The sequence below is a fragment of the Barbatula barbatula genome (assembly GCF_947034865.1).
Source record: "Barbatula barbatula genome assembly, chromosome: 24".
Classification (NCBI taxonomy): Eukaryota; Metazoa; Chordata; class Actinopteri; order Cypriniformes; family Nemacheilidae; genus Barbatula; species Barbatula barbatula.
In genome coordinates this window covers 15,545,953-15,570,560 of record NC_136787.1, presented here as the reverse complement: position 1 = coordinate 15,570,560, position 24,608 = coordinate 15,545,953, and the positions used below count along the sequence as shown (strand labels likewise).

General features: G+C 37.6%; 6 protein-coding genes across 8 annotated transcripts; 3 read left to right on the top strand and 3 right to left on the bottom strand.

Moving 5' to 3' along the window:
• Positions 1-61: 61 nt before the first annotated feature.
• Positions 62-4,058, top strand: plekhb1 (pleckstrin homology domain containing B1). The gene is made up of 6 exons (XM_079448384.1): positions 62-981; positions 1,568-1,720; positions 1,900-2,002; positions 2,101-2,140; positions 2,270-2,363; positions 2,894-4,058. Exons 1-6 carry the CDS (start codon positions 945-947, stop codon positions 3,028-3,030), a joined length of 564 nt encoding a protein of 187 aa, XP_079304510.1. The 5' UTR covers positions 62-944; the 3' UTR covers positions 3,031-4,058.
• On the bottom strand, positions 3,594-10,236 carry rab6a (RAB6A, member RAS oncogene family). Of its 2 annotated transcripts, none has more exons than XM_079448383.1 (8): positions 9,986-10,236; positions 8,589-8,647; positions 8,416-8,469; positions 6,454-6,559; positions 5,630-5,741; positions 5,424-5,517; positions 5,199-5,265; positions 3,594-5,117 (listed from the first exon to the last, which is right to left on the bottom strand). In XM_079448383.1, the coding sequence occupies exons 1-8, from the start codon at positions 10,053-10,055 to the stop codon at positions 5,053-5,055; spliced, it is 627 nt and encodes a 208-aa protein (XP_079304509.1). In that variant the 5' UTR covers positions 10,056-10,236; the 3' UTR covers positions 3,594-5,052. The 2 variants fall into 2 exon arrangements, with proteins under 2 accessions (XP_079304509.1, XP_079304508.1); XM_079448382.1 differs by lacking the exon at positions 6,454-6,559 and adding an exon at positions 6,224-6,329.
• A 917-nt stretch (positions 10,237-11,153) lies between these two features.
• Positions 11,154-12,918, top strand: mrpl48 (mitochondrial ribosomal protein L48). The gene is made up of 8 exons (XM_079448457.1): positions 11,154-11,300; positions 11,478-11,530; positions 11,633-11,667; positions 11,777-11,859; positions 11,949-12,118; positions 12,207-12,309; positions 12,408-12,497; positions 12,606-12,918. Exons 1-8 carry the CDS (start codon positions 11,274-11,276, stop codon positions 12,681-12,683), a joined length of 639 nt encoding a protein of 212 aa, XP_079304583.1. The 5' UTR covers positions 11,154-11,273; the 3' UTR covers positions 12,684-12,918.
• Positions 12,919-12,924: 6 nt separating this feature from the next.
• Positions 12,925-14,947, top strand: dnajb13 (DnaJ heat shock protein family (Hsp40) member B13). The gene is made up of 8 exons (XM_079448453.1): positions 12,925-13,116; positions 13,235-13,338; positions 13,598-13,759; positions 13,842-13,999; positions 14,076-14,189; positions 14,275-14,388; positions 14,506-14,582; positions 14,747-14,947. The coding sequence occupies exons 1-8, from the start codon at positions 13,049-13,051 to the stop codon at positions 14,910-14,912; spliced, it is 963 nt and encodes a 320-aa protein (XP_079304579.1). The 5' UTR covers positions 12,925-13,048; the 3' UTR covers positions 14,913-14,947.
• Positions 14,948-14,965: 18 nt separating this feature from the next.
• ucp2 (uncoupling protein 2) lies at positions 14,966-17,661 on the bottom strand. 2 transcript variants are annotated; one of them, XM_079448454.1, is made up of 8 exons: positions 17,519-17,661; positions 17,247-17,407; positions 16,572-16,785; positions 16,039-16,252; positions 15,746-15,940; positions 15,565-15,666; positions 15,306-15,486; positions 14,966-15,223 (listed from the first exon to the last, which is right to left on the bottom strand). In XM_079448454.1, exons 3-8 carry the CDS (start codon positions 16,695-16,697, stop codon positions 15,112-15,114), a joined length of 930 nt encoding a protein of 309 aa, XP_079304580.1. In that variant the 5' UTR covers positions 16,698-16,785; positions 17,247-17,407; positions 17,519-17,661; the 3' UTR covers positions 14,966-15,111. The 2 variants fall into 2 exon arrangements, with proteins under 2 accessions (XP_079304580.1, XP_079304581.1); XM_079448455.1 differs by having other exon boundaries at positions 16,039-16,375; positions 17,519-17,657.
• A 971-nt stretch (positions 17,662-18,632) lies between these two features.
• ucp3 (uncoupling protein 3) lies at positions 18,633-21,191 on the bottom strand. Its single transcript, XM_079448456.1, has 8 exons — positions 21,085-21,191; positions 20,866-20,975; positions 20,600-20,780; positions 20,150-20,354; positions 19,869-20,066; positions 19,677-19,778; positions 19,408-19,588; positions 18,633-19,319 (listed from the first exon to the last, which is right to left on the bottom strand). The coding sequence occupies exons 3-8, from the start codon at positions 20,723-20,725 to the stop codon at positions 19,205-19,207; spliced, it is 927 nt and encodes a 308-aa protein (XP_079304582.1). The 5' UTR covers positions 20,726-20,780; positions 20,866-20,975; positions 21,085-21,191; the 3' UTR covers positions 18,633-19,204.
• Between the last annotated feature and the right edge of the window lie 3,417 nt (positions 21,192-24,608).

Below are 24,608 nucleotides of genomic sequence, written 5' to 3'. Positions count from 1 at the left end.
TATAGTGAACTGAAAGTCAGTATATATATATATGTGTGTGTCTTCACAAGAACGCGCCTGTGGTTCTACCGCTCGTGCACGTGACTGCACTTGTTGCTGAGGAGGAGCGGACTAGTAGGCCTATTTTTCTTTTAATGCTAATGTGGGATTTCTATTGTGTTACAACATTTCTGCCATAATACGATATGATAGAAGTGCCAGTGTTTAAAATAATAATACCATACAATGGTGCTGCCACGGTTGTTTTATCATTATCAATGGATTACCTTTGCTTATTTGTCGTTTTAATGCAGGCTGTCGTAAAAGTGCAATTGCCATATAAAAAATATCAGGAATAATGACCAAAATTATTTCGATGAACAGTTTAAACTTGCTTTCTTATCGCCTATACAGCTGGGAATGTGCTTGTGCTGTATAATGTTGATATGTCGCCCTCTAGTGGTCTCTGTTTCCCTACACTTAAATAAGTGTTGTTTTACATGAAAGTTTTATTGCTTATTGTTTGTTATCCTACAATTTCACAAGAAATAAAAGGATGTTTAATTAAAAAACGGCAGTCTACAGTACACAATATAACATTCCAATCACTGTGTCATTATATGTATGCGCTTTAGTAGCCTATACTCATACTCAACGGTACATGAACAAGTGACTGATAATGTGATGAACTAAAAATATTCTTGACATAATATCGAAAAACAGGAGAGTACGGAATACGCAGTGCAGATTCACACGGTCCTATAATCTGGGATTACTTGTGAAGCAAAGCTGTTCGCGTACAGATTAGAGGAGGAGTGATCAAACTCTTCCAGTGCATCACAACACTGTCAGACAGCTGAGACTCTCATTAACAAACTCACAAACTCTGTATTCTCAACCGACAAACACACAAACAACAGGAAGATTTTTCAGATTTTTCTTGGAGCAGTTGGCTGGTCAGACCAATGGCTTTGCTGAAATCTGGCTGGCTCTGGAGACAATGTAAGTTCTAGAAACAGATATTTATACATAGAATAGCATAAAGATATGTCATACAGGAACAGCAATTATATGTCTTCTTAACCATTGACAAAGTATTGAGTAAAATAATTAGTTATTGATATGGACATAAGGAGTTTTCAGACAAACTACAGTAGTGAATCAGCAATGCCAAAAAGATCTCAGTGGATATGCCTATTAAATGAAAAAAGGAGAAAGACGGTTCTAGAGATATGTTATGAAACTCGACGCCTGACACTGTTAACGGTAATCCTCTTACTGTACAGTAATGAGGACTCCAGGCTGACCTCACCTAGAGACTCAACAAAAGAAAACGGCAACGGTCATGGGTTCAATTCCATGAAAAAAGACATGATATACTAAATGCAATACAAGTTGCTTTGGACAAAACTGTCTGCCAAGTGCGAAAATAATACGTTTTATTAGCTATAACATGCAAAACGTGTTATTAAACAGTAGTTTCATACAGAGATGGAAAGAAACAATTATGAGTTCATACTATCATATGAGTTTTATGAATAGGCTGTTTTTATAACAATAGAACAATCTGACAAATGTCCACCCTTAGCTTCAGTTCTCAAACGTTGGAAACTAAACTGGTGTGACCTGTGGATTGACGGGAGCTTCATGTTTTACAAATCTGAAAACAGAAGAGACTTTGAGACCAGAGTGAGTCTGAAGACCAGCTGTGTGAATGTGAAGTCTGGACTGGAGTGTGCAGGTGGGAACCGAGTGTGAATTCAGATTCAATTCTTTGTTTCTCCACAAGAAACAAATGCTTAAAATACAAAATGAGCTAAATGGCTAAAGTGTACTTAAATTTGCATGTTAAGAAATGGAAGACGTAAAAAAATGTTGCATGTTGATGTTTTAATATAAATTTGGCATTTCTGTGGGCAGGTGTATGTACACCTGAGACTCATCCCAGAGAGAATCTGCTAGTGGTGTATCTGAAGAATGGGTCTACTCTAACTCTGTGTGCCAATAGTGAAGATGAGGCCCTGTAAGTGGTGACTTTTCACTTTTGACCTAACCCCTCCCACCAGGAGTGAAGCCCCACCCAATCTAGCCTAATTGATTTCTGTCCTGTTGCTTTTTTAGAGCCTGGAAACTCACGCTTCTGGAAGCCAGAAGAAATCCTGTAAGTAATATGTGGTTTGGTAGAACACGACTCTTGAAACATCAAGGTCATGATTTCAGTTCTCAGCAAATACACTGTAAATAATGAATCACTTTGGTAATAAACGTACAATACTTTTTCGTGCCTCAGGTTTTCACTTACAATCCCTCTGATGATACGTACCAAACCGTTCCAATTGACAGCCACAATGCGGTTTACATCATGCCAGGAACAGGTTGTGGAGGTAAAGCACTATACTGTCAAACAAACACACACATATACTGTATTATATTTTGAAAAGCATTTGTCAATAAAAATGTCACTGCAAGCCACACATCTTTATTCTACACAGAAAAAAGTTTGATCTCATATCGTAAATGTTACCTAAAAGGAGCTGTGTGTAATTTTTTGGAGGATCTATTGACAGAACTGCAATATTATATACATAAATATGTTTTCAAAGGTGTATAAAGACCTTACATAATGAAGCTTTGTGTTTTTATTACCTTAGAATGAGCTGTTTTCAATTTACATACACCGTGGGTAACAGAAAAACTGCTTTACAGAACATGTTTTGTAAATACATTATCTCCTTCAGCAAAGAAGCAAACACATGACGACATCTTAGTTTTGTTTCACCGAACTTAATGCTTCGAAAGGGATGGGTGGAGTGGGCCGTTGGTTGTAATTCAGCTACATTTCGTACACTGGACCTAAGAGCACCAAAACCTTTCACCTTGATTGTACCTCAAAATGTGATGTGCTTCTTTGCAGGGACTCAGCATGTTTGGGTGCACAGAGACACTTACGAGGACGGCATTGGAGAACAGATCGCATTGGGTCTCTTGGCTGGAATGGCTGCAGGTGCAGCGATGCGCTCACTTCTATGGATGCCCTTCTGGTTCTGCTGAAGTCCAATCAGACCAATCCAAATCAACATTGAAGTACCAATAGCACCAGCAGACCAGAACAAACCTCAGGGACTGTAAACTCTCGTCTTCCTTAATATGAACATGCCATTTAAACGCAGTAAACATCACGGTCAACTAATGTTTTTTTATGATGATTTAGTGCATATAAAAATACAGTACTTTAAACCCATGGCAATAATTCTGTTATGACAAAATTTATGTTTCAGCACACAACTTAATACATTATAAGCATTGTCTTGCTGCTATTATACTATTTTGTGTATAATGTACATATAGTTATGTGTCATATTCTGTTGCTTAGAATTAAGATAACCTATTTAAATATATAAATAGCTCCAGGAATTTTCCAGTTATAAAAAATATTATGTTTTATAGCATGAGGTTTGGGGTGGCCACCACACCTTTGACTGCTCTTTAAATGTAAGATTCAAAGTTTTCTAACAACAAAAAATTTAGAATGTTTGAGCTGCTTAAGAAATCAGTTTTGGAGGATTGGCCACTAGAGGGGGCCAGAGCAACATCGAGACTGCACTGCTGATTTTGCTGTTTCAGACTTTTATACACGTTAAGTTTAAATAAAGGAAAGCTGCTTTACATACACAAGTTTCAAAGATTGCATTTCGATTTGCTTCCTATCTATCCTATTAACAGACTTGTGACCAAGTACACACAATATGAAAAAAAACCTGATTGAAGATGCTTAACAGAATTTTATTATAGTTGACTCTGAATGGTGATAAGTTTTAGCAGTGCAAATTGTAAATGTATGTGTCAAAACACAACAGTTCAGGTTAAAATCCATCTGAAATGCATCAGACAGTTTTACGAAAAGATGTTGAATTTCTCTGGTGGAAAGAAATAAAAATAATGAACCACAAACTGCATCTGTCAAACCTTAAAAAGGTTTGAGAAACATATCAATGTATGTTAAAAAAGCAGCTGTTTTGGGCCAGAATATCTCAAATGTCTGTATTTATGATTTACAGTGTGCAAACTGTACAGTGTTTAAAAATAAAACCAGACAGAAAACAAATAAATAGTTGCATCGATTCAACAAATCATAAAGAAAAACAAGCTAAATCTAGTTTATCACAAATCAAACTTTACAATACTAATCTACAAAAAAAAGCCAGTGGAAGTTCAATCAATTTTTTTCAAAGAGGCATGTCTGCATATTATCTGCTAAACTGGATCTGATATACATCCCTCAATATACACAATATGTCTTTGTAGTAACCGTTTTTCTTTGAGACTAAGCTATAAGCTTTCTAATTTTTTTTAAATCAAAAAAATATATAATCTTGTTAAAAATGGCATCCAAGATAAAGAAAAACAGCAGAGAGAAACCAGATGCTTAAAAGGAAAAGAAAGTTTATAAAAGAATAGCTTTCCTAAACTTAACATTGGTTTCTACACTTTCCTTTCTTCTGTCTGTAGATGAAACAATTCATCTTTAACGGATTGAAAACAGCCGTATGTATAAAATCTAAACTTAGAATCTCCCAAAATACGCTGCAAACATTTTGTCTCTCTGCACCGTGAATCACATATTTGAATCTAGATATCATGCCCAGATTAGTTGTGTATTTATTATTTATTAAGCTCAATTTGTTCCTATTCACATCATGGGTTACATTAATATAAGTATTACTTTAATTTACATGAAAAAAAACGTGATATCTGCAGATACAGAAGCATAAACACAAAATACACTTTACAAAAAGTGTTTCAAGTGTGAACAAAAACACCACAAAAGGTGCAGGAATAACGGAAACAATTAATAGAAAAAGCAAAAGCGTTCACACAGATGTGCTTTTGGATTTAAAGTGAATTGAGTGGGTCGGCAGTAACCACGGAAATGGGATTGACAGACAGGTAGTGTTCTACTTTCTTCGGGTGGGTGGTGCAACTGTGAAGAATATCCAGAGATGCTGCGAGTGCGTTTGAGAGCATCTGAAAGGACATCAACAAAAGACACGGCACAGAAAAGAGTTTTGTTCTTTAGCAGGAACAGCCGCCATCACTGACGGGTTGTTCTGGAGGCTTTTCCAATTTTATGTCAATCACTGAAAGAATTGGAATTAAGGAAACAGGCAATTCTCAGAAATGTATACATGCAAATGTATGTATATGTACGTGAAGGATACTGTCCTCTCGGTTCTTGTCCTGTGTGCTTTCCATACCAGGAAGAGCTGCTGCTACACGCCGGAAAAGCTAGTAGTAGAAAAACAAACTAAGCCAAAACTGTTGAACTTTCACAGTTTAATCTTCAAACTGAGATCAGGCATACCAAATATTTTATGTTAATACCACCCATCTATCATTCTGAATCTAATAATTCGAATTTCTCTCTTACACACACACACACTCACCTGTTTAACATTGTATCCGGCTTTAGCGCTAGTTTCAATAAACATTACATTCAGTTCTTTGGCCTTCCTTTCTCCTTCCTCAATAGAAACTTGCCTGCAGTGAACCAAAATAAGATTTACCTTGCAAACAGATCAATCAAATAGCCATAAAATGATGTATAATTAAAAAATATCTATATAATAAGAAAATTTATATAAAAGCAAACCTTTTATCTGCGAGATCTGTTTTGTTTCCCACCAACATAATGATGACATCACCTCCTCTCTCTGTTCGGACATCATCAATCCATTTGGTGGTCTGCTGGAATGAGTTGACATCTGTCGGGAGGATGTTACAGACATGTCAGAGAGGGTTAAATCACAGCCTTAGGATATCCAAGGGGATCATAGAAGACAGAAAATCCCAGACAGAAAGAAAACACATGGATAAAAGGAGAGGAAAGAAAGAAGGAAGGACATTCCAAAGCTGGAAGCATTTCTTTGCTCATGAGCTTGTCAAAGGAAGTCGGTCTGTGGAAGGAGTGTATGTCACGTTACAGTCAGCTACAGTTTTCCCCTTAAAAATTACAGTTTTAACAATTAAAACAGTTTTTAGAAAACAATAAAAAAAAACATGCTGCACAAAACATTTAACGCAACTGCCAAAACCAAACAAAATATAACAATGAATGCACAAAGAAACACAGGCAAAAGATGTGAAAGTGTAAAAAAGAGATACAAGACAAAGTAAAAAAAAATAAACTGTTGGAATGACAGATGTTCCTCTTCCTTAAGTTTTACCGCCGAGGATCCACACTCACTTGTGATGTCAAAGACTACAACGGCAACTGTAGAGTCCCGGATGTAGCTGGGAATCAAACTGCGGAAGCGCTCCTGTCCCGCCGTGTCCCAGAGCTGCAGCCGCACCTAACCGATCATTTTAGCACCAGAAATCCAGCGCGGAGAGAGAGAGAAAGAGGGGGGGGGGGAGAAACGGGAAGAGGCAGAGGTAAGAGGGGAAGTGGACAAACAGCGGGTCTCAGATACCTACTTGTGATGTCGTAAACTACAACAGCAGCAGCAGAATCTCTGATGTAGCTGGGAATAAGGCTACGGAAACGCTCCTGTCCAGCTGTGTCCCAGAGCTGCAGCCTGATCTGTGTGCGTGGACAAACAAAAGAAAAGGAGGAGAATAAAGGAAAAAAGGAAAAACACGAAAAATAAAAAGGTCTAAAAAATTAAAAGGAATGAAAAAATCTAAAGAAATATGGGAAAGTAAAGCGGACTGAAAGGTTTCCTCAGATGGGCTGAAGTTCAGAGTAAGAGGTTCATAGTTCTTATGGGTTCTTAAAGCAATGTTTTTCAAAGTTTATCAACAGCATGTGGCATAATGTTAATTTATAACAGAAAACAAATGTTACTTAAAAGTGAAGTGAAAGAGTCTGAATTTCACCCAAAAATATAAATTCTGGCATTTACTCACCCTTGAGTTGTTCCAAATCTGTATACATTTCTTTGTTCTGATAAACAGATATTTGAAAGCATGCTTGTAAACAAACCGTTCTCAGCCACCATTGACGACCATAGAGGGAAAAATAACAGTGGTACTCGGAGATGCCCCAGAACGGTTTGCTTTCAAACATTTTTCTCAAAATATTTTTATAAAGCAATTTTTCCTACTATGGTAGTAAATGACAGCCTATAACTGTTTGGTTACAAGCATTGTTCCAAATATCTTTTCATTTTCATCTCTCTCTGTAAATCCTCAGAAACTGTTACTGTATCCATTACTGTTTTTTATAAGCAAAGTCAGATGTATTTCTACTTCACTATGCCAATGCTGCTGACAGAGCTTAAAGGGATAGTTCACCCAAAAACTCCAGTCGCTCAACACTCCCAGCAGGTGGCGGTAAACGCTTCGCGATTGGAATTATGTGCTTTAGCAACTCTTAAGACAGGTGGAGTCCATAGACTCCCAATATATGAAGCAAAGAGGGCTGCAGATTTACCAATCAATCTTCTTTATGGTTTTACTCAAGAAAAAAAATGTCACAGTAAATAAGAGAATAAACAGCAAATTGGAGTTTTTGGGTGAACTATAGTTTTAACTTGTAATAAATCTGGAATTTTCCTTTCGCATGGTAATGGTATGTATGGCATAGGGTTATGGATTAGGGTTAATGGTAAGATTAGCCTATTTTATCAGGACTGCAGATCCTCAGGGTTAAACAATCCAATTCAAAACTAAAGGGAACATAAAGAACATATAAAAAAACAAAACAAAGAAAGACAAAAAAGGAGAGAAAGGAGCTGGGGCAATGGACACATCAGGTCGAGAGAGCCAATGGGGTTTCTTATGTCGTAGCTCATGTGGACAGACAACAATATCGCAATCAAACCATCTCCGCCACAGTGTTTCAATGGAGCATATTAACTACATAAAACTCTACAAAATGTCACTAATTGAACAGCATCACTGTCATTTCCGTTCTTACATCTACAACTTATAATCACTTAAATATAATACATTTAAGTGATAGTTCACCCAAAAATGACAATTCTTTCATCATTCACCCTCTTGACATGTAAACCATAATGACTTTCCTTCCGCAGAACATAAATAAAGCTATTTTTAAGAAAGTTGGTAACCAAACAGCACTGCCTCATTCACTTCGATAGTATGGACACACAACCAATGCAAGTAAATGGGGGCCAGTTTACAACATGCTTCAAAATATCTTCTTTTGTGTTCTACAGAAGAAAGAAGGTCATTAAGGTTTGTAATGAAAAGCGGGTGAGCAAATGATAACAGAATATACGTTTTTGGGTGAACTATCACGTTAAGATCCGTTATGCAACCTTACACTAAAAAATGTAAACTACAAAAGAGAATTGAATAAACATCAATGATCCACCTACAGCTTCCTAAAAACACATTTGTGTGTTCAATTATTTTTCATGACATGTGTATATAAAGGCATGTGCATTTATTGGTAGAACAAAGAAAACTTACTGTTCTGTCCTCAAGATACATTGTTTTTGACAAGAAATCAATTCCTATTGTGGCCTGAAAAGTAAAAGAATAAAGACAACTTGAATGACTAATAACACTCATTCAAGGCACATTCAAAAGAAAACTGGAAAAAGTTTCAAACAGCAGTTGTTTTAATTAACGCAGTGACTAACCTGGTAGGTGTTGTCGAAACTGTCATACATAAATCTGGTAATCAATGATGTCTTTCCCACTGCAAAACAAATTGAATTATTAATATCCTGAGGTTTTATAACCTGTGTATATCCTGCTGACATGCAGTTTGAAACTTCAGAAGCATTTGTGTAATGGCCACTGAGGATGCTATAATGCATTTTCCCAGAATGTAGAAGGAAGTGGTCCAACCAATCGTGATTCTTGATTCTCTGCATCATCGAATGTCAAGAGTATTTGTCTTTCCGACCTTTGAGCTGATAAGTGAGTAAAACCAAGACACAGCGACATGCAAGCAGTTGATTTCATAAGAACAACACCAAAAAATGAGAACTTGGAAAAAACATGACTGTCAAGTGTCTGAACCAAAAAATGCATTAATGCATAAACCTGTGCTGTACATATCTGATTTCTCACATGCAGTGTAAATGCAACGAATTTAACAAAAACACATCACCCATGAAATAAACATGCATCAAGGTCCATGTAAATGCATGCAAATAGTTTTGAATATGCGATGTTTGTTCACCATTCAAACTCACAAGATGGTGAATACATGATGAAAGACTTTTTATTTTTGGGAGAACTATCTCTTTAACTTGTCAGCAAAAGTACATATAGAATCAAAACACATATTTGTGTGCAATTAGAAACCAAACGGTTGTAACTTAAGACGTAATGAAAGCGCAGGAGTAGCAGCACTGACCCGAAAATAACAGTTTCAACACATCCTCGAGGTGAAGTCTTGCAGTCTCAAGTGGGTGACACACAGTTTAGTGATAACAAGCTACAGTACATCTTGTCATTGGATGCTGCGTTTAAAAGTGACATCATCTCAAGCTTAAAGTTCTCAAAGGCTTTTGAAATAATAGTGTTCAATAGCAAAAACATAAGTATATCATGTTCAGGGGCAAAAATACACTGTGCATATACGAACAACACTCCACTATTACACTTTAAAATTTTGCAACATCGATACTTTCAGTGTCAGGGGTCCAGACTTGATGGCAACTGAACCAAAATTAGAACAACCACTCCTGTACACACACATTCCAACACAGACTCTTAAAACACATTCTTACATGCACACACTTTTGAGACATGTAGACATTCATATTATCACATGTTAGACCCCCTCCATGACCACCACACACACTCCAAAATACATTTAGATTCCTCGTTAAACACATACACTCTCGGACACACACTCAAATATTTACATATATTCTAGCCCTCTGTGATAACGTACACACATATACATCACTATACATCACCTCGGGTATGCACTGATAAACATTCACTCGCTTACATACATATTATTCCGTAAAGAAAGAGAGAGATGGATAGCCGAACGCTTCAGGTTCGGTTCGGAACTCACCGCTCTGTTCTCCCAGAAACACCAGCTTGAATTTGCGGAGCGGGTTCCCGAAATCTCCTGCTCCAGCCATGATGACGGTTCCGCTGGGCCTTCTGATGGTGTGGATGTTTTGTTATAACAACCACAATGCAAAATAAAGGTATAAATAAAGGATGTATATCCCGTTATCAATAATTCGGCTGGTTTTGAGAGTCTTAAACAGCCGCCCGTTCAGGCCAAGTTCTTCCGCGCAACCTAACAGATCTGTGAGTGACAGTTGAGCTCAGCCTATAGGATTATTGCGATTAGAATTGACAAACATCCATTCAGCGGCTCGTCAAAAAAACAGAACTAGATAATTAATTAGGTCACATTGTAAATATAAATCTGTTTAACCATATCGAATTTTATTATATGTTGTTGATGCCTGTATGTATATATTTAAACACATTTATTTTCTTTAATACCTATGCATACGTGCATGGCTGTACCATATATCTTAAATGTCATTTTTTTCTGATTATTTCTATAAAATCGTGGAGAGAACATGCAATAGTTAAGGAGTTTAGGGAACACGAAAACAGTGGGATTATGTGGGAAGAAGGCGGGACGCGTATCAATATAGGTTGAGCTCTGCAAACGCCACGTCACGATCGATCACGTCACTGCCGTGTGCTGACAATCCCTACAAAATCCCTATTTCTCACTCTTAACTATGAAATTATTTTTTGTGCTATTTTTTCAGTTTTCAATGGCTCAGTAGAAGTATTTCGTTTTAAGTTCATTTTAATCTTTTCTTTTAACATTTTTAGACGTTTATTCATTTAAAAGACGATTCTATTCTAAACTAGTTACAATTCTAGTATGTGCTCCCTGAGACAAGCTTGAAATGCTTTTAAACAGAGAAAAGTTTGGGGTCAGACCAATAAATGTTATGCATGTATAATTATGTATAAGATAGATATGTGTAAAATTGTAATTACATTTACATTTAGTCGTTTAATCCAAAACGATTTACAAATTAGATGAACATTTTTATGTTCAGTTTCTTCTAATATTAAAAAATGGTTCCCATTTCAATTTTACAGAATTTGCAAGTAGTCTTTTTTATTTAGATTTTTAATATTTTTAAATCCGTGTACAGTACGACGGTCAAGTGATTTTCAGATGTGACGTTTCTCCAATAGGTGGCAGTACTCGGCTGAATGCGTGTTAAAACGGGACTGGGACCCGTGAAGAACGCAAGGGCATGCGCTTCTCCTGCTTGTTTTAAAACATTTCTTCCGAGTTCAAATATATTCGTGGAACAATGAACCACTTAACGTCACTAAAAAGGGTAACGTATATATCGCTTGACATCTTAAACGTTGTTTGCAGTATATGTTGTTGTAAATGTCTTGATCCAAGGTCGTACATCAGATCTGTGCCGAGTGGTTTAAACTGTATATGTCATTTAATTTTGACCGATCTTCCAATATTCCTGTTTTAGATGTTTCTGTCATTCTGCTTACAGGTTATATTGCTTCAAAACACACGGGCACTGATGTATGCAGCATCCTTAGTCCAGTGGGTATCATTTAATATATTACTGTTATAGCACTTCTCCATAGCAATTACACTGATTTAGTTAAACCTTATATTGAACTTCATGTTTCTCCGTTGTTACAGAAATGAATTATTAACTACACAGAAGATGCCTTGGGGTAGGAGCATAACAAATCTTTAGTTCATCTGTCTTTATTATAAAGTATTCTAATGACATCCATAACAATTAGCTGTCAGTAATCATATGATATTTTGTTTTTTACCCAGGTACCTTGCTGACTAACAGACAGTACAAATCAATGCCAACACATGGAATTGGAAAGTACAGACATCTTCTTCCAAAAACATTAGTAAGACTAAGAAAGTGTTTTCCCTACAGCTACGCAATCCAACCTGTGTTTATGTTTGATTAACATGAGCTGATATTATTTGTATGCAGCCAAAGAAGAAGAAAGACAAAATTCAAATGAAGCAGATTAAAGCTGCAACAGACACGGAGTTTGGTGTGTTAAACGTGTGCGTCTCGGGCTATGACATGACACTGGTGGAACATTATTCTCAGTACATCCACAATTTCTGCAATCACTTAGACGTCAAAGTTGTTGAAAGGTGAGATTTTCTTCACAGATGTGATTGTATGATTCTATGATGAAATTATGTGTGCAAGTATGTTAATTATGTAATTTGCATTATTAAGCTATGCCCTGCCTACGAAAACAACAGAGGTCATGGTGATGCAAGACCAAGGCACCAAGATGTATGTAGATGGGATTCTGAAAACACATGAACGTGTTGTTCAGGTGGAGTTAATTTCACAACATTGAGTTTCCTATCATTAGATTATTAGCCTACTGTAGTGCAGATGGGATAATGATGATGATTTTTATGCTTTGTTTAGATAAGTGAAATGAAGGCAACCCTTTGTCCAATAGTTATGGAGGTTCTTCTGAAGAACCAGCCTGAAGGTGTAAAACTCTGTGTGAAGGAGGTAAAAAATAACATTGATTTATGCAGTAGTGTGTTTGTACTTTTATGTAAGTCTTGACTTAATTTGATGGTGTGTTTAATGTCCTCGTGTATTTTTATGTGTTAACAGCACACAGAAGCAGATTTCCAGTCTCGTTTCAAAGCAAGACCAGAGCTTGAGGGACTTATTGCAAAAGTGAATAATTGAATAATAAAACTTTAAATAGTATTTTCTGTATAAATAATGTTGTTTCATTCTATTCTTTCTTCTCTTAATTTCCTGTAATTAATACGTCTTTAAAGTAAAATAAATCTTGTGATTTTTATTTATATCATGTCATTTTGTATCCGATCTGGGGCTTTGAATATGATAGTGAATGCAAACTTATAATAATACTAAGCAACAATTGTTTGGGACTGCATTGCCCAGAACTCCTAGCTACGTTACCATAGCAACCTTCCGTCGACAACACAGCAGTACTCACAGATGTGAATTCACATTTAACTGACAATCGATTGTCGAAGCAGTGTATTGTGTTCAAGTTTAACTGTGAGTTAGTTTAACATTTAGAGATGGGAAGAGATTATTACGCTGTTTTGGAAATTAATCGCAATGCCACTGATACTGATATCAAGAAAGCGTAAGTTCCGATTGAGTTATTTAAAATATATGCTCATTTTAAATAATAATATTAAAATGTAAATAAGGTATTCCAGCACTTCGGTCGGTTGACAAAATACTTAATATTTCGGGATTAGGTACCGGCGGCTCGCGCTGAAGCATCATCCGCGCGGCAGCAGCCACGCGAGCTCCGCCGAGCGCTTCGTTCTGCTCGCGGAGGCATTTGATGTGCTGAGCGACCGTGAGTCAACAAAACAAAACTACAAACAATTCAAAAGCAAAAAAACATAGCAAAGTATAGTATTACCATGTTTTCGACAAGGTGTCTTACCAGTATGATATCACAGTATTTTTGCAACTTAAGTGACTTAGATCAGGCGTTTTAAGTTAACCTTCACATAGCATCGACCACAAATAATTTACGTCATACACATCTCATTCAGGGTTCCTAGTTGTTTAACATATATTCGTCATATGTTTATGGTTCTGATTCACTGCAGCACGTAAAAAGGCTACTTATGACAAGTTTGAAGAGGAAGGTTTGAAAGGAGGAATCCCATCTGAGCTGGGGGTCAGTGGTGCCTGGTCATCAGGATACACCTATCATGGAAATGCAGAAAAAACATTCAGACAGTTTTTTGGAGGAGATAACCCTTTTGCAGGTGAATTGTTGTATAGAACTTGTTGTATTGTCTAAATGTCTTTATGGACCTGCCTTGATTTATAAACGAGTTCTCTTTACAGATTTCTTTGCCACAGATGGTAGTGAGGTAAACACAGGTTTGAGCACCCTGCGTGGACAAAACGAAAAAATACAAGATCCACCAATAGAAAGAGACCTTCATTTAGCCTTGGAGGACCTTTACTACGGATGCACAAAGAAAATAAAGATATCCCGTAGGGTAAGATATGTAAAAACAAGAATGTGAATTGCATTCAAGTGAGTTGAATTTTAGCGTAGAAACATGTTTTATTTAGGTGATGAATGAGGATGGACACACATCTAGCATCAGGGACAATATTTTAACCTTCAATGTAAAAGCAGGATGGAGCGAAGGGACGTGCATTACATTCCCAAAAGAAGGGGACCAGGCATGACTAAACTTTGTTAATCTGGTTTTCAATTTGCTTAACGTGGCAATCACAGAGAAGCTGACATGTGGTCTTTCCCACACAGGGACCAAACAATATCCCAGCAGATATTGTTTTTGTTATACGACAAAAGCATCATCCACGCTTTGTCCGCCAAAATGACGACTTGTACTACACAGCACACATCTCTCTTGAAAAGGTTAGAAACGTTTGACATATCCGGAGCTTTTCTGCTTCCCAATATGATATGCTTGGCATTTCTGTTCCAAGTACATCACGTGTATATTTGAGAGTAAAATTTGTCTCAACACTATAGGCTTTGACTGGATTCTCAGTGGAAGTTGAGACACTAGATGGCAGGCTTCTAAACATTCCAATTAATGACACTGTGCAGTGAGTAAACATTGTGATTTACATTGCTTTGTAAAGCTTTAGAAAAAGAGTGCAGATCTATAAACCAGTGAATCCAAATGTAAAAGTTGTCCATCAGATTTGCATACTGAACTGGTATGTAACCATAATAGAACATTTTTAAACCAGTCAATTTTCTGCCACAGCCCGCAGTACACCAAAGTTGTGAAAGGGGAGGGAATGCCTCTGGCCAACAATCCATCCAGAAGAGGGGACTTGATCATTCACTTTATTACAAATTTTCCAGAGACGCTCTCGGCAAAGAAGAAACTGCTTCTGAAACAAGCACTCACAGATTCCATCATGTCATGAACAAGTCTACAAAACATTAAACTCATGAACAAGGTACAAAAGTGTGACACTCATTTTTAAGACTCAATTTTATTGAAATTTTTAGGAACATTAGAGTCCTGCATAAAAGCCAAATAAAATTAATGAACACGTAAACAAGAAATACGGAGCGATAAAAGCCAAGACAGCAAAGCTCAACTACTGTAACTGCATTTGCTGCTTAAACAGTGACCCAGTTATGGCGAGCTACCATAAGCGCCCGTTTCAGCTGCTCATAGGTGACAAACATAACCACGTTCCAGGAACCAAGGCGCAGAAATGATGGCATGAATCTGAAAGAGAAAAACAAGTCAGGCTTGCAAACACTCAAGTGATAACAATAGAGGATTATTTGACGACAGTCAGAAGTCTTACCCCTTGTAAAAAGCCTTTGGTCCTTCTTTTGTCAGCATGGCTACAGCACATTTGAGGGCGCTGCTGTATTGGCCTTGGGCGGAGTTCATGTATCTTGTCTTCACAACGTCAACAGGAGAGGCGATCACAGTGGTGCAAAAACCAGCTCCAAAAGCAGATGTGAAATGGCAGGGAAGATCATCTGTAGACAATAACCATTATAAAGTGACTAATAATTAGTGACTAAAAAAAACTAGTGATTTCAATAGCTTCATCTTACCAGTCATCAGTGATGATTTAAGAAGTGCATCTTTGATGAGGTCATAGGTCACCAGCTCAGTGCAGTTAACAATGGCATTTCGGGTGATGTTTGGTCCAGTGCCTTTTAAGTGTTCAAATAAATAAATTTGAAGACTGATGTCAGATAATGAACTGAAAAAACTGCTTGTAGCTCCACCCACCTTTCCACAGACCACGAAAGCCTTCTTGCTTTGCAATGGTCCGATATGCATCCATCGTGCCATTGTAACGTTTATTGGCCCCAGAGCTGATCTGAGCTTGAAACCGGACCTTCACCACATCAGTAGGTTGAGCCAAAGCAACTGCCATTGCTCCAGTCGTACAGCCTGCCATCAGTCGACTGCCAATCCCTACATCTATTAGAACAACAATGCATTGAGAGGGCTTACATAAGTTTCCACTCTTGCCTGCAGCCGAATCAAGGTGTTTGGCTTATGAAGACCACGGAACTTACGATCAGACCCTTTGGTGTAGAACTGCTTGACAGAGTCATAGAGGCCAATACGTACAGATGCAAAGCTCATCTGACGCTGCAGTCCCGCGACCAGCCCGTTGTAGAGGCTGCGTGGCCCCTCGACACGAATCATGGTGCTGATAGTGCCGAAGACTCCACGATACTGCATCTGACCGTTAACTAGGTTGGCAGAACCTTTGGCTTCACCCTGAATCTGTACAGAACAAAAAGGTGGAGAGGAGAACTTTACAGAAACGGGGCATCTTCAGCTTAAAAGGGTCCACAGTGATCCGGAGTCTGCAAGGAGAATCACCAAGGCCTGGACCTGCTTACGTGGCTAGTGTGAAGAGTCAAGAGAAATAGATAGAGCTGGTGTCAGTATGTGTGTTGACCTTAATAGTGCTCACCTAAAATGAAAGTATGGTTTGTTTTGGTTTCTGGTTGTCAAACCAGTGGTCGCATGCATCTCTTTGTCATCTTTAGACAGCTGCGGTCACGCAGTACAAGTCAGATTTCACACGATGGAAGCTCACCTGAAGTCGAACTTTTGCAGTGTCGAGTGGAAATGTGACGAGGTCTGCGATGCAGGCAGCAGTTCCTGCACCAATAAATTTCACCATGGCTGTAGGGGGCACATCACCAGCACTGAATCCAACCATCTTTTGTTGCGGTCGTAATTAAAGGAATGTGAATTATGAATGTGTCGAAAACCAATGAAGTAAACAAGATATGTGAACTCCACCCAACCTGGAATAAGAATACAAGTTTCATTTAAGATTATTTATATAAAAAGCACACCTAAAACAGCACAATATTATTTGTTATATTTGTAAATGTATAATAGACTAAGTAAATTATAGTTATAGTAACAAACAACATGTAATCATTAAACCACGATTGGGTAAATGGATATAAAAATAATTTGGGATGGAACAAATTCTATGCTTAATGAAGGTTTAAGATCACATGGCTAACAGTTAATCGTAATGAATAAACAGGAACATCGTGTTCTCAAGCCAACACGCTGATGACGTCAATGTGGCTAAACATCCGCCTGCGTCTTTGTTTATCTCCTACCCGACAAAAGAACCAAATGCGGATATACAAAAGTATTACACGAGATTACAGACCGGCCATTTTAAACGAAATACACAACTCTTTAACAACAATACATAAACGGTTTTGGGTCAGAAACTTTTCGTACTAACCGCTTTGGATGAACACTTTTTTCACTTAAGAAACTCCGACCGGTCAAGATTCTCTGAAAGCGTCTCTCTGGTTGAAATTACTTTCAACTAAAATATCGTGGTCTTGTTCTTCCATAGAGAAACGTATAGAAAACGTACAAACAAAGAACATACTCCAAAGTCTGTAAGACAAAACACATATCAGTCAGTGGAACATCACTCCAAAATGTTCAAATAAAATCATCTGCAAGCACGTGAGAACGTCTTCTCATAGTATGAGAATGTACACTCACCGGAACCGATAAAACAGAACAACGTCGACGAAAACTAAAAAGTTGACGAAATCACTTTCTCGGTAAGTGCCCGACTATCCTCACAGGTGTTTGTGTAGATTTGAGCGATGTGGCTGCACTTTTATATGCCGGGCGAGTCACGTGGCGCGGCTTTCCGGACTTCAAAGACAACCAGTTTCACAAAGTAATTATTTATAAATTATTTCAATTAAAAAGTCTTTAATTTTGAACATGTCTCACCGTATAAAAACGGATTTTTTTATTAAATCGTTTTTAGATGATAAATTATTTTAAGCTTTTTTATAAATTATATAAAATAAGCATGTGCATTGATTCTTATTTATTCTGGTGGTGTAGAATTTATCATTATACTGAACTGAAACGCTGAGTCACTATGATCAGGATAGAGTTGCACATGTGTTTTTCATAAAACACAGCTGCAATGCTTCAACTGGATTTGCTCTATCTGCTGCTCGATGTTGCACATGTTCCTCAATTATTTAAGACATTTTAAATATTAACAGTGGACGTATTTAAACAGGGTGCTGCGTATTTATCACACATTCGTGTTCAGAGCTGCATTGGCCAATGAAAAGCCCAAAAGCAAAAAAAGTTGGGTAATTGTGTTCACCTGAGCTATATGTACAAACCACATGTTTCCACATGTGCTTCATCAACTGCATACCGCTGCTTATTACTGTATGTTCTTATCATTGAGAGACTCTCTGGTAAGTCAGCAGCTTACTTTGTGAGGTTGTGTGTGAAACAAAATGCAGCTGCCTTCCTGTCCATAACTTTAAAATAACGGTATTGGTCTAATAAGGCAGCTTTTGTAAGGTTTTGAACAAAGGCAACCGTGCTGCTGCTGACCATAGACCAATTCAAATGCTAGCTGTAAAACTCGCAACTCTGTTCTAACGAAGGCTTTGTTTGTCTGTCATGCTCCTTTGTTTTGTCAATGCAAAGCTGCCTGCGATGTCCATGGGTGTCAGACTCCCTGGTGATTTGATCATTGGTAAAACCTGATTTAAACCCTCTTGGCATTGGGACATCAACTATAAATGATGTAACTGTACCTAAAACAAAAAAGTAAATAAGTCTATTTCTGGTTTTTACCCTTTACTGATAGCAATGAACGAATCATAAAAAGCTTTATTTGTCAACAATGTACATTTATTTACAATACAAATGTAGACATTTATTTTAGCAATGGACCCAGTTTTCTTCATATTTTGGAATAAACATAAACAGTTATTTACATTATTTGTATTATCTTATCTGAAGTGACTTCCAAATAAGGAACACAGTATAATAAGCGATTCATCCTGACAGTGTTAGCTGTAATAAAAAGTTCCAATATTGTACAGAGAACAGCGGCGATCCTCATAAATGTAAACACTCTCAGTGCCCTAAAACACAGAAGCTAAGACAAAATGCTTATTTTGTTATGCCCGCCATATGGTTCATAACTGTTTGTCAACTCATTTCTCTTGTGTGATGAGCTTGATCTTTGGCCTTTAAAAGTAAAGTGATATGTAACAACCGCAGCCAATTTCAGAGATAAGAATTAACCTGGGGGACCCAGGGAACCCTCTGTTCTCATGTCAGAGGATTTGGCATTCAGTCCACTCACTGTTTAATCAAAAGGAACTGACAACAATAAATATTGTCCTTCCTTGCTTGCCTTCAGAATGGAGCTTCCCATGAGTGCTGCATTCTTGTCAGAGATCTCTTGATTTGTTCATAAGACACAAACATCACAATGTTCCACGATCCCAGGCGAAGGAAGGAGGGCATGAAGCTGTTGATAAAGACGGCACAGTCAAGAGTCTGTCTAAGAATTAACACATTGTTCTTAATATCAATAATCAAGAGAATGCTTTTCTTACCCCTTATAAAAAGCTGTTGGTCCTTCTTTTGTAATCATAGTGAGTGCACAGTTAAGTGCACTGCTGTACCGGCCTGTAGTTGAGTTCATGAAGCGGGTTTTTACCACATCTACAGGAGACGCCACAATCGTGGTGCAGAAACCGGCGCTGAACGCGGCGGTGAAGTGACAGGGGAGATTATCTAAACAATAAGTACACAAAATATCAGTAAATGTTTTGCAGAGAAACAGTAATATAACGTGATGTTCATCATACTGCATGGTTCATACCTGTCATGAGATTGTACTTCAATATAAGTTCCTTGATCAAGTCATATGTCACCAGCTCTGTGCAGTTCACGATTGCATTTCTTGTAATGTTTGGCATGCACCCTTAAATAAAAAAACAAAACACGTGTGAATTGATTTAAATCAGTCCGCCTTCACATCATGCGTTGACTTAATTCAAAAACTGTTGCTCACCTTTCCAAAGCCCCCGAATACCCTCATCACGGGCAATAGTTCGGTACGCGTCTATCGTGCTATTGTATCTCCTCATTCCGTCTGGCTGGCGTATTTGAGCTTGAAAACGCACTTTTACAACATCCGTAGGTTGTGCAATAGCTACAGCCATCGCTCCAGTGGTAGAGCCAGCCAACAAGCGAGATACAATGCCTGCACCTGAAAAGACAAAAGCCATTAAAGGAATGTTAGCATCACTCTGATGTTTCCACGATTTCCTTACTGTACAATCTGATACTTACTTTCAGATCCTTTGGTGTAAAACTGCTTCATTGAGTCATAAAGCCCAATTCGAACTGATGCAAAGCTCATCTGTCGCTGTAGTCCCGCAATTAGGCCGTTGTACAGGCTTCTTGCGCCCTCTGTACGCACCATAGTGGTTATGGTGCCAAAAACGCCACGATATTTCACCACTGCTTCTGACGTAGCTATAGATTCTCCCTGGATCTGAAATAAAATGATGTTGTGTTAAAATCCGTGAGGTGTTGTTGTTGACGTTGTGTATAGCTAGCTATAGGTTGCATTTGGCAGATTATTTTATCCAAAGTGAATTGCAGACTGCAGTGCATGTGCGTTTTCTAGGAATCACATGATCTTAAGCATTGTAAGTCCCACGTTAAACCTGTTGAACTAGAGAAAAGAAACTAAATCAATCACTTATATTTCTGTAAAAACTCTCCATTGGTCCTCACCTGAAGTCTAACTTTTGCTGTGTCCAGGGGAAATGTCACCAAATCAGCAAAGCATCCTGCCGTACCAGCTCCAAAAAACTTGACAGTGGCAGTTGGTGGCAGGTCGGTGGGCTTGAGGCCAACCATGTTTCTATGTCTATAAATCTCACTTTATTTCCCTGACTATCTCCTGTTTGGCCACCTGTGGGACAAAAAGAATGACATTGATAGTCTCTAAAATCTGAAATTAATAATCTCAGGTTTATAGAAAAAAACTTTTAATTTACCTCAACACACTTCTGATTGACAATCAAGTTTCTTCTTGTCTTTCGTTTTAAGAGTTTCAACACCTTTGGCCATTAAAAAATGTGGCTCGGTGTCCCAAAGCAGCGCAACACTATAGAAAAACAGCAAGACTTTAACAATGCCTGTAACACATATTTTGTACCAGAAAATAAAACTTGTGATATTGAGCAAATATAATAAAATAAAACTTGCTCACCAACCTTGATAAATTGTTAATCCAAATTCCACTGACAGAAATTGAAAGAAATATACCCATGAAGAGGTTAATCCAGCGTGTGTTTTTACCTGATTCTAATGCCACCAGTCTGTCAAACTGTGAATTTATAGGTGTGTGTACCAGTTTCAGCCGGTCCGACTTCTTTCTTTCATCACACATGGCTCTAATTTTAACTTAATGGTGTGTCCCGGGACACACAGATCACTTGTTTACTAGTTACTAGGCATATGAGTAAAATGATTTTAAATTTAAACTCTGCTAAATATTTCTTACATTGAAAGTATTCACAACAAATGTTTAATTATGAGTTTGTTTTACCAAATAAATTCTGAATATTTTATATGTCATTGCTAAATGTTTAGTTAATTAATTTGTTTTAATATGTGTGTGTATTTTCAATTTATATTGTTTACATGGCTGTTTAGTTATTGTTATTCTGAACACAAAAATAGATGTTCTCAAACACACATGTGCTTGTCCACAGCCCTGCGTCACCTTTTCCCCACTTCCCAAAACATGTCTGGAAGGGGAATGTGCACTGTAATCAGAGTGCGATCTGATTGGCCAAGGAATGTGCCAGGGCATATATGTTCATACTATCAAAAAGGGGGCTCGTCCTTTTTTACTTTAGTGCTGGCATCTATGGATAATTTATGCTCTTAAGTAAGGATCAGACTTTTGATTACTACGAAACAAGATAATGGAGAGTACCAGACATGTTGGGTTTTTTTTCCATGCTATTTTGTCTGCTATAGAGAGATTTTGCTGAGCTAATCAACCACGTCACAGAAATACCACTGTGATGGTTTGTACATGTTGCCAGAGAAAAACAATATGTACAAAGATGCTGCTCACCCCCCAACTCAGTGTAATGTTGTTCAGGGAACGCCACTCATTACAGCCAATGAGTGTGAAGCATCGGCACACGGTAAATCTAAACTAGTAGTCCAGATGAAGCGGGATCAAGTCTAGACCAGCATGAGGACCTGGGGAAGAGTGAGGACAGGTTACACTTTTCCTCGTGATGGGAATCACACAAAAACCTTTGAAGAAATAAATCATTAGATAAATATCCATCACATATCTCTTTGTATAAGTACATCATGTGCTTCGCTACATGTCTACTAGATGTTCCAGTAAACTACCAGAGTATGTTTCACTATTTGGAAACATATTTTTAAACCGAACATGATTCAGCAACTTATCCTGCATTGAGCTTGCATTACGTTGTTTATTCATTTTCAGGAACACATTGATTACAGTCCTAATATATTCTTGGTTGCTTGCGTGTGTCTATTTTTTTCTCACTTTGTTACTTTGTTTGTGCCTTTGCTATCTGCATCCAGCTAGAACCAGTTTCTCCAATGTACCCTGTGATCTTCAGTTTCTGACAGACGTAAAACACCCCGTCCTGTCAGACGCAAACATGCCTTAAAATGATACTAGATACATCCGCGACTGACGTGGACATGAATTCGTGTCTACCAGAGATAGCAGCAGCTGAGAAGTGCCCTAATGTATTCATAAATACTTGCCTTGAAGAGCACAAGCGCATCTATAAATACATCTCCATGTACTGAAGAAAAGGTCAGTAGGTCACTCTCAGTCAATGTAAATGTATGCATAAAAGCTCCATATGTGGTCATTTGTCATACAAGGAAGCCTAAATGTATGTGCTTGCATAATCCACATTTAAAAATATGCACTGAAATGTGTTACCAGATAACAAAGTGGTCTCTTTCTTTTCCAAGTAATGTCACTTGGTTTGTTATCTAACACAATGCCCCTCGGGCCACTGTATGACAGATGCAGCTTTGCAGAAGAGCGCAAAACATTTTTGACAGTAACAAAATAATTGAAATTCCATATTAAGACATCGAAATTTCACCTCACAAGTCATACTTATATAATGTTCACAGGGGATTTATGGTGATTATGAAGTCACTTATCATATGATCTGCTCAAGACCCCAATGTTTCAATCAAAATAGCCTGAGCAATCTGCCTCTGATATGCCCATCGTCATACTCTCGCTTTTTTGTGCCCTTTTCTTTACACTGAGACATTGGTGGTGGATTTTAAAAAGTCAGGAATCTCCTTAAGCACTTTTGCATTTAATCACACTGAAATAGACAGATTGTATAATTTTGATAAACATTTGATCTGTATACACCATCTGCTATATTCTGTGTCTATGGTCCTTCTTTTAAAATGTGGTTAAATGAAAATCTCTCTTTAAAAGTTTATGTGCAGGCACTTCAAATTGCTTTCTGCAAACCATTGGAATCCCAGAACTGCTGAATCTGACAGTTTCACAGCATGCCTTGCAATGACTCAGCATTTTATGTGATGCTGGCTTTAACTCTATACTGATGAAAATGCTGCATTCTTGTCAGACCACTCTTAACAATCCTTATTTAATCTGCTTTCATTATTTAAATGACTTATAGATCTACATAATAAAACTCACACGCTTATTATGCAACATCGGCCTAAAGCGGTCTGTCTGGAAAATGATTTTGTTTCCAGCCAATCGGCTGTTAACAGGGAGGAATTGGAAGCTTTTTCAATTAACTGAATATCCACAGCATCTTTGTGAAAGCACAATGAAGCTTCATGAGTTACACTCAATCGGGATTTATTGAATCCATTAGCAGTTTAAGTCAATAGATTATTCAACACAGAGCAATAGAGATCTTCAAGAAAAGTTCCAATGCCCATCAGTTTCAATCATATGAGAGTCTGATTGTATAAACACAAATATTGAATGTATTTGTAATTTGCTTCTGCTTACATGACTAAACGTTTTTCTTTTAAATTTCTTTAATTCTGGTGTGATACTTTGGTTAAGGTGACCAAAGGTAAATGATTTTCAATGAACTCCCGATCCATGAACAAAATAAATATCACTTAACACTAGGCTACCTACTCCAGAAGGTATTTACTTAAACCACTTTCCAAAATGTATGTGTATTACTGCAATTGGCTGGAACCACAAATATTGACCGTTTTATAAATAATGTAAATGAGTACAGTTGGGAAAACATTACTCAACTACTAAATGTGCTCACATCACTTATGTTTGTCATTTTATTTGATGTGCTTGCTCAGAGTTTACCGACATTGTGGATTGAATGGCCTTATAATAGACCTATGTGTATCTGAATTCAGGTTTCAGGTAGCTGTTCCCATAATTCAATTGGTTAAATCAACACAATAGACCAAATCAAATTTTAAAATGCAGAACTTTTTGTGGAGGGTTAGGTTTAGAGGCTAGAAAATATAACTAGCTCAGTGCCTATGAAAGGTCTGTGTGTCTCAGGTGTAGCCTCCTGAGTTCTACCTCCATTGTAGGGATCATCCAGTTCTCTCTATGAGTTCTCACCAAATGATTCTTATTTGAAAATATCTAAATGCAGTTATTAGTCCTTGAAATTTGAACGTAAGGTGTAGGGGTCTTGTTAGTAAATGCCATTAAGTCAGTATCAAAACAAAAGTCTATGGCAAG

Excerpts from the sequence above, each read along its gene's own strand:
- plekhb1 (XM_079448384.1), top strand. The coding sequence starts at position 945 with ATGGCTTTGCTGAAATCTGGCTGGCTCTGGAGACAAT. Across the intron at positions 982-1,567 it reads TGGCTGGCTCTGGAGACAAT|CTTCAGTTCTCAAACGTTGG; the intron begins GTAAGTTCTAGA and ends GTCCACCCTTAG. Across the intron at positions 1,721-1,899 it reads GTCTGGACTGGAGTGTGCAG|GTGTATGTACACCTGAGACT; the intron begins GTGGGAACCGAG and ends TTCTGTGGGCAG.
- rab6a (XM_079448383.1), bottom strand. The coding sequence starts at position 10,055 with ATGGCTGGAGCAGGAGATTTCGGGAACCCGCTCCGCAAATTCAAGCTG. Across the intron at positions 8,648-9,985 it reads GTTTCTGGGAGAACAGAGCG|TGGGAAAGACATCATTGATT; the intron begins GTGAGTTCCGAA and ends TTTGTTTTGCAG. Across the intron at positions 8,470-8,588 it reads GTTTCGACAACACCTACCAG|GCCACAATAGGAATTGATTT; the intron begins GTTAGTCACTGC and ends TTTACTTTTCAG.
- mrpl48 (XM_079448457.1), top strand. The coding sequence starts at position 11,274 with ATGAACCACTTAACGTCACTAAAAAGG. Across the intron at positions 12,310-12,407 it reads CACATGAACGTGTTGTTCAG|ATAAGTGAAATGAAGGCAAC; the intron begins GTGGAGTTAATT and ends TGCTTTGTTTAG. Across the intron at positions 12,498-12,605 it reads TAAAACTCTGTGTGAAGGAG|CACACAGAAGCAGATTTCCA; the intron begins GTAAAAAATAAC and ends ATGTGTTAACAG.
- dnajb13 (XM_079448453.1), top strand. The coding sequence starts at position 13,049 with ATGGGAAGAGATTATTACGCTGTTTTGGAAATTAATCGCAATGCCACT. Across the intron at positions 13,339-13,597 it reads ATTTGATGTGCTGAGCGACC|CACGTAAAAAGGCTACTTAT; the intron begins GTGAGTCAACAA and ends GATTCACTGCAG. Across the intron at positions 14,583-14,746 it reads CCAATTAATGACACTGTGCA|CCCGCAGTACACCAAAGTTG; the intron begins GTGAGTAAACAT and ends TTTCTGCCACAG.
- ucp2 (XM_079448454.1), bottom strand. The coding sequence starts at position 16,697 with ATGGTTGGATTCAGTGCTGGTGATGTGCCCCCTACAGCCATGGTGAAA. Across the intron at positions 15,667-15,745 it reads CTTTCGTGGTCTGTGGAAAG|GCACTGGACCAAACATCACC; the intron begins GTGGGTGGAGCT and ends AACACTTAAAAG. Across the intron at positions 15,487-15,564 it reads TAAATCATCACTGATGACTG|ATGATCTTCCCTGCCATTTC; the intron begins GTAAGATGAAGC and ends TATTGTCTACAG.
- ucp3 (XM_079448456.1), bottom strand. The coding sequence starts at position 20,725 with ATGGTTGGCCTCAAGCCCACCGACCTGCCACCAACTGCCACTGTCAAG. Across the intron at positions 20,355-20,599 it reads CAGCAAAAGTTAGACTTCAG|ATCCAGGGAGAATCTATAGC; the intron begins GTGAGGACCAAT and ends ATTTTATTTCAG. Across the intron at positions 20,067-20,149 it reads TTACACCAAAGGATCTGAAA|GTGCAGGCATTGTATCTCGC; the intron begins GTAAGTATCAGA and ends TTGTCTTTTCAG.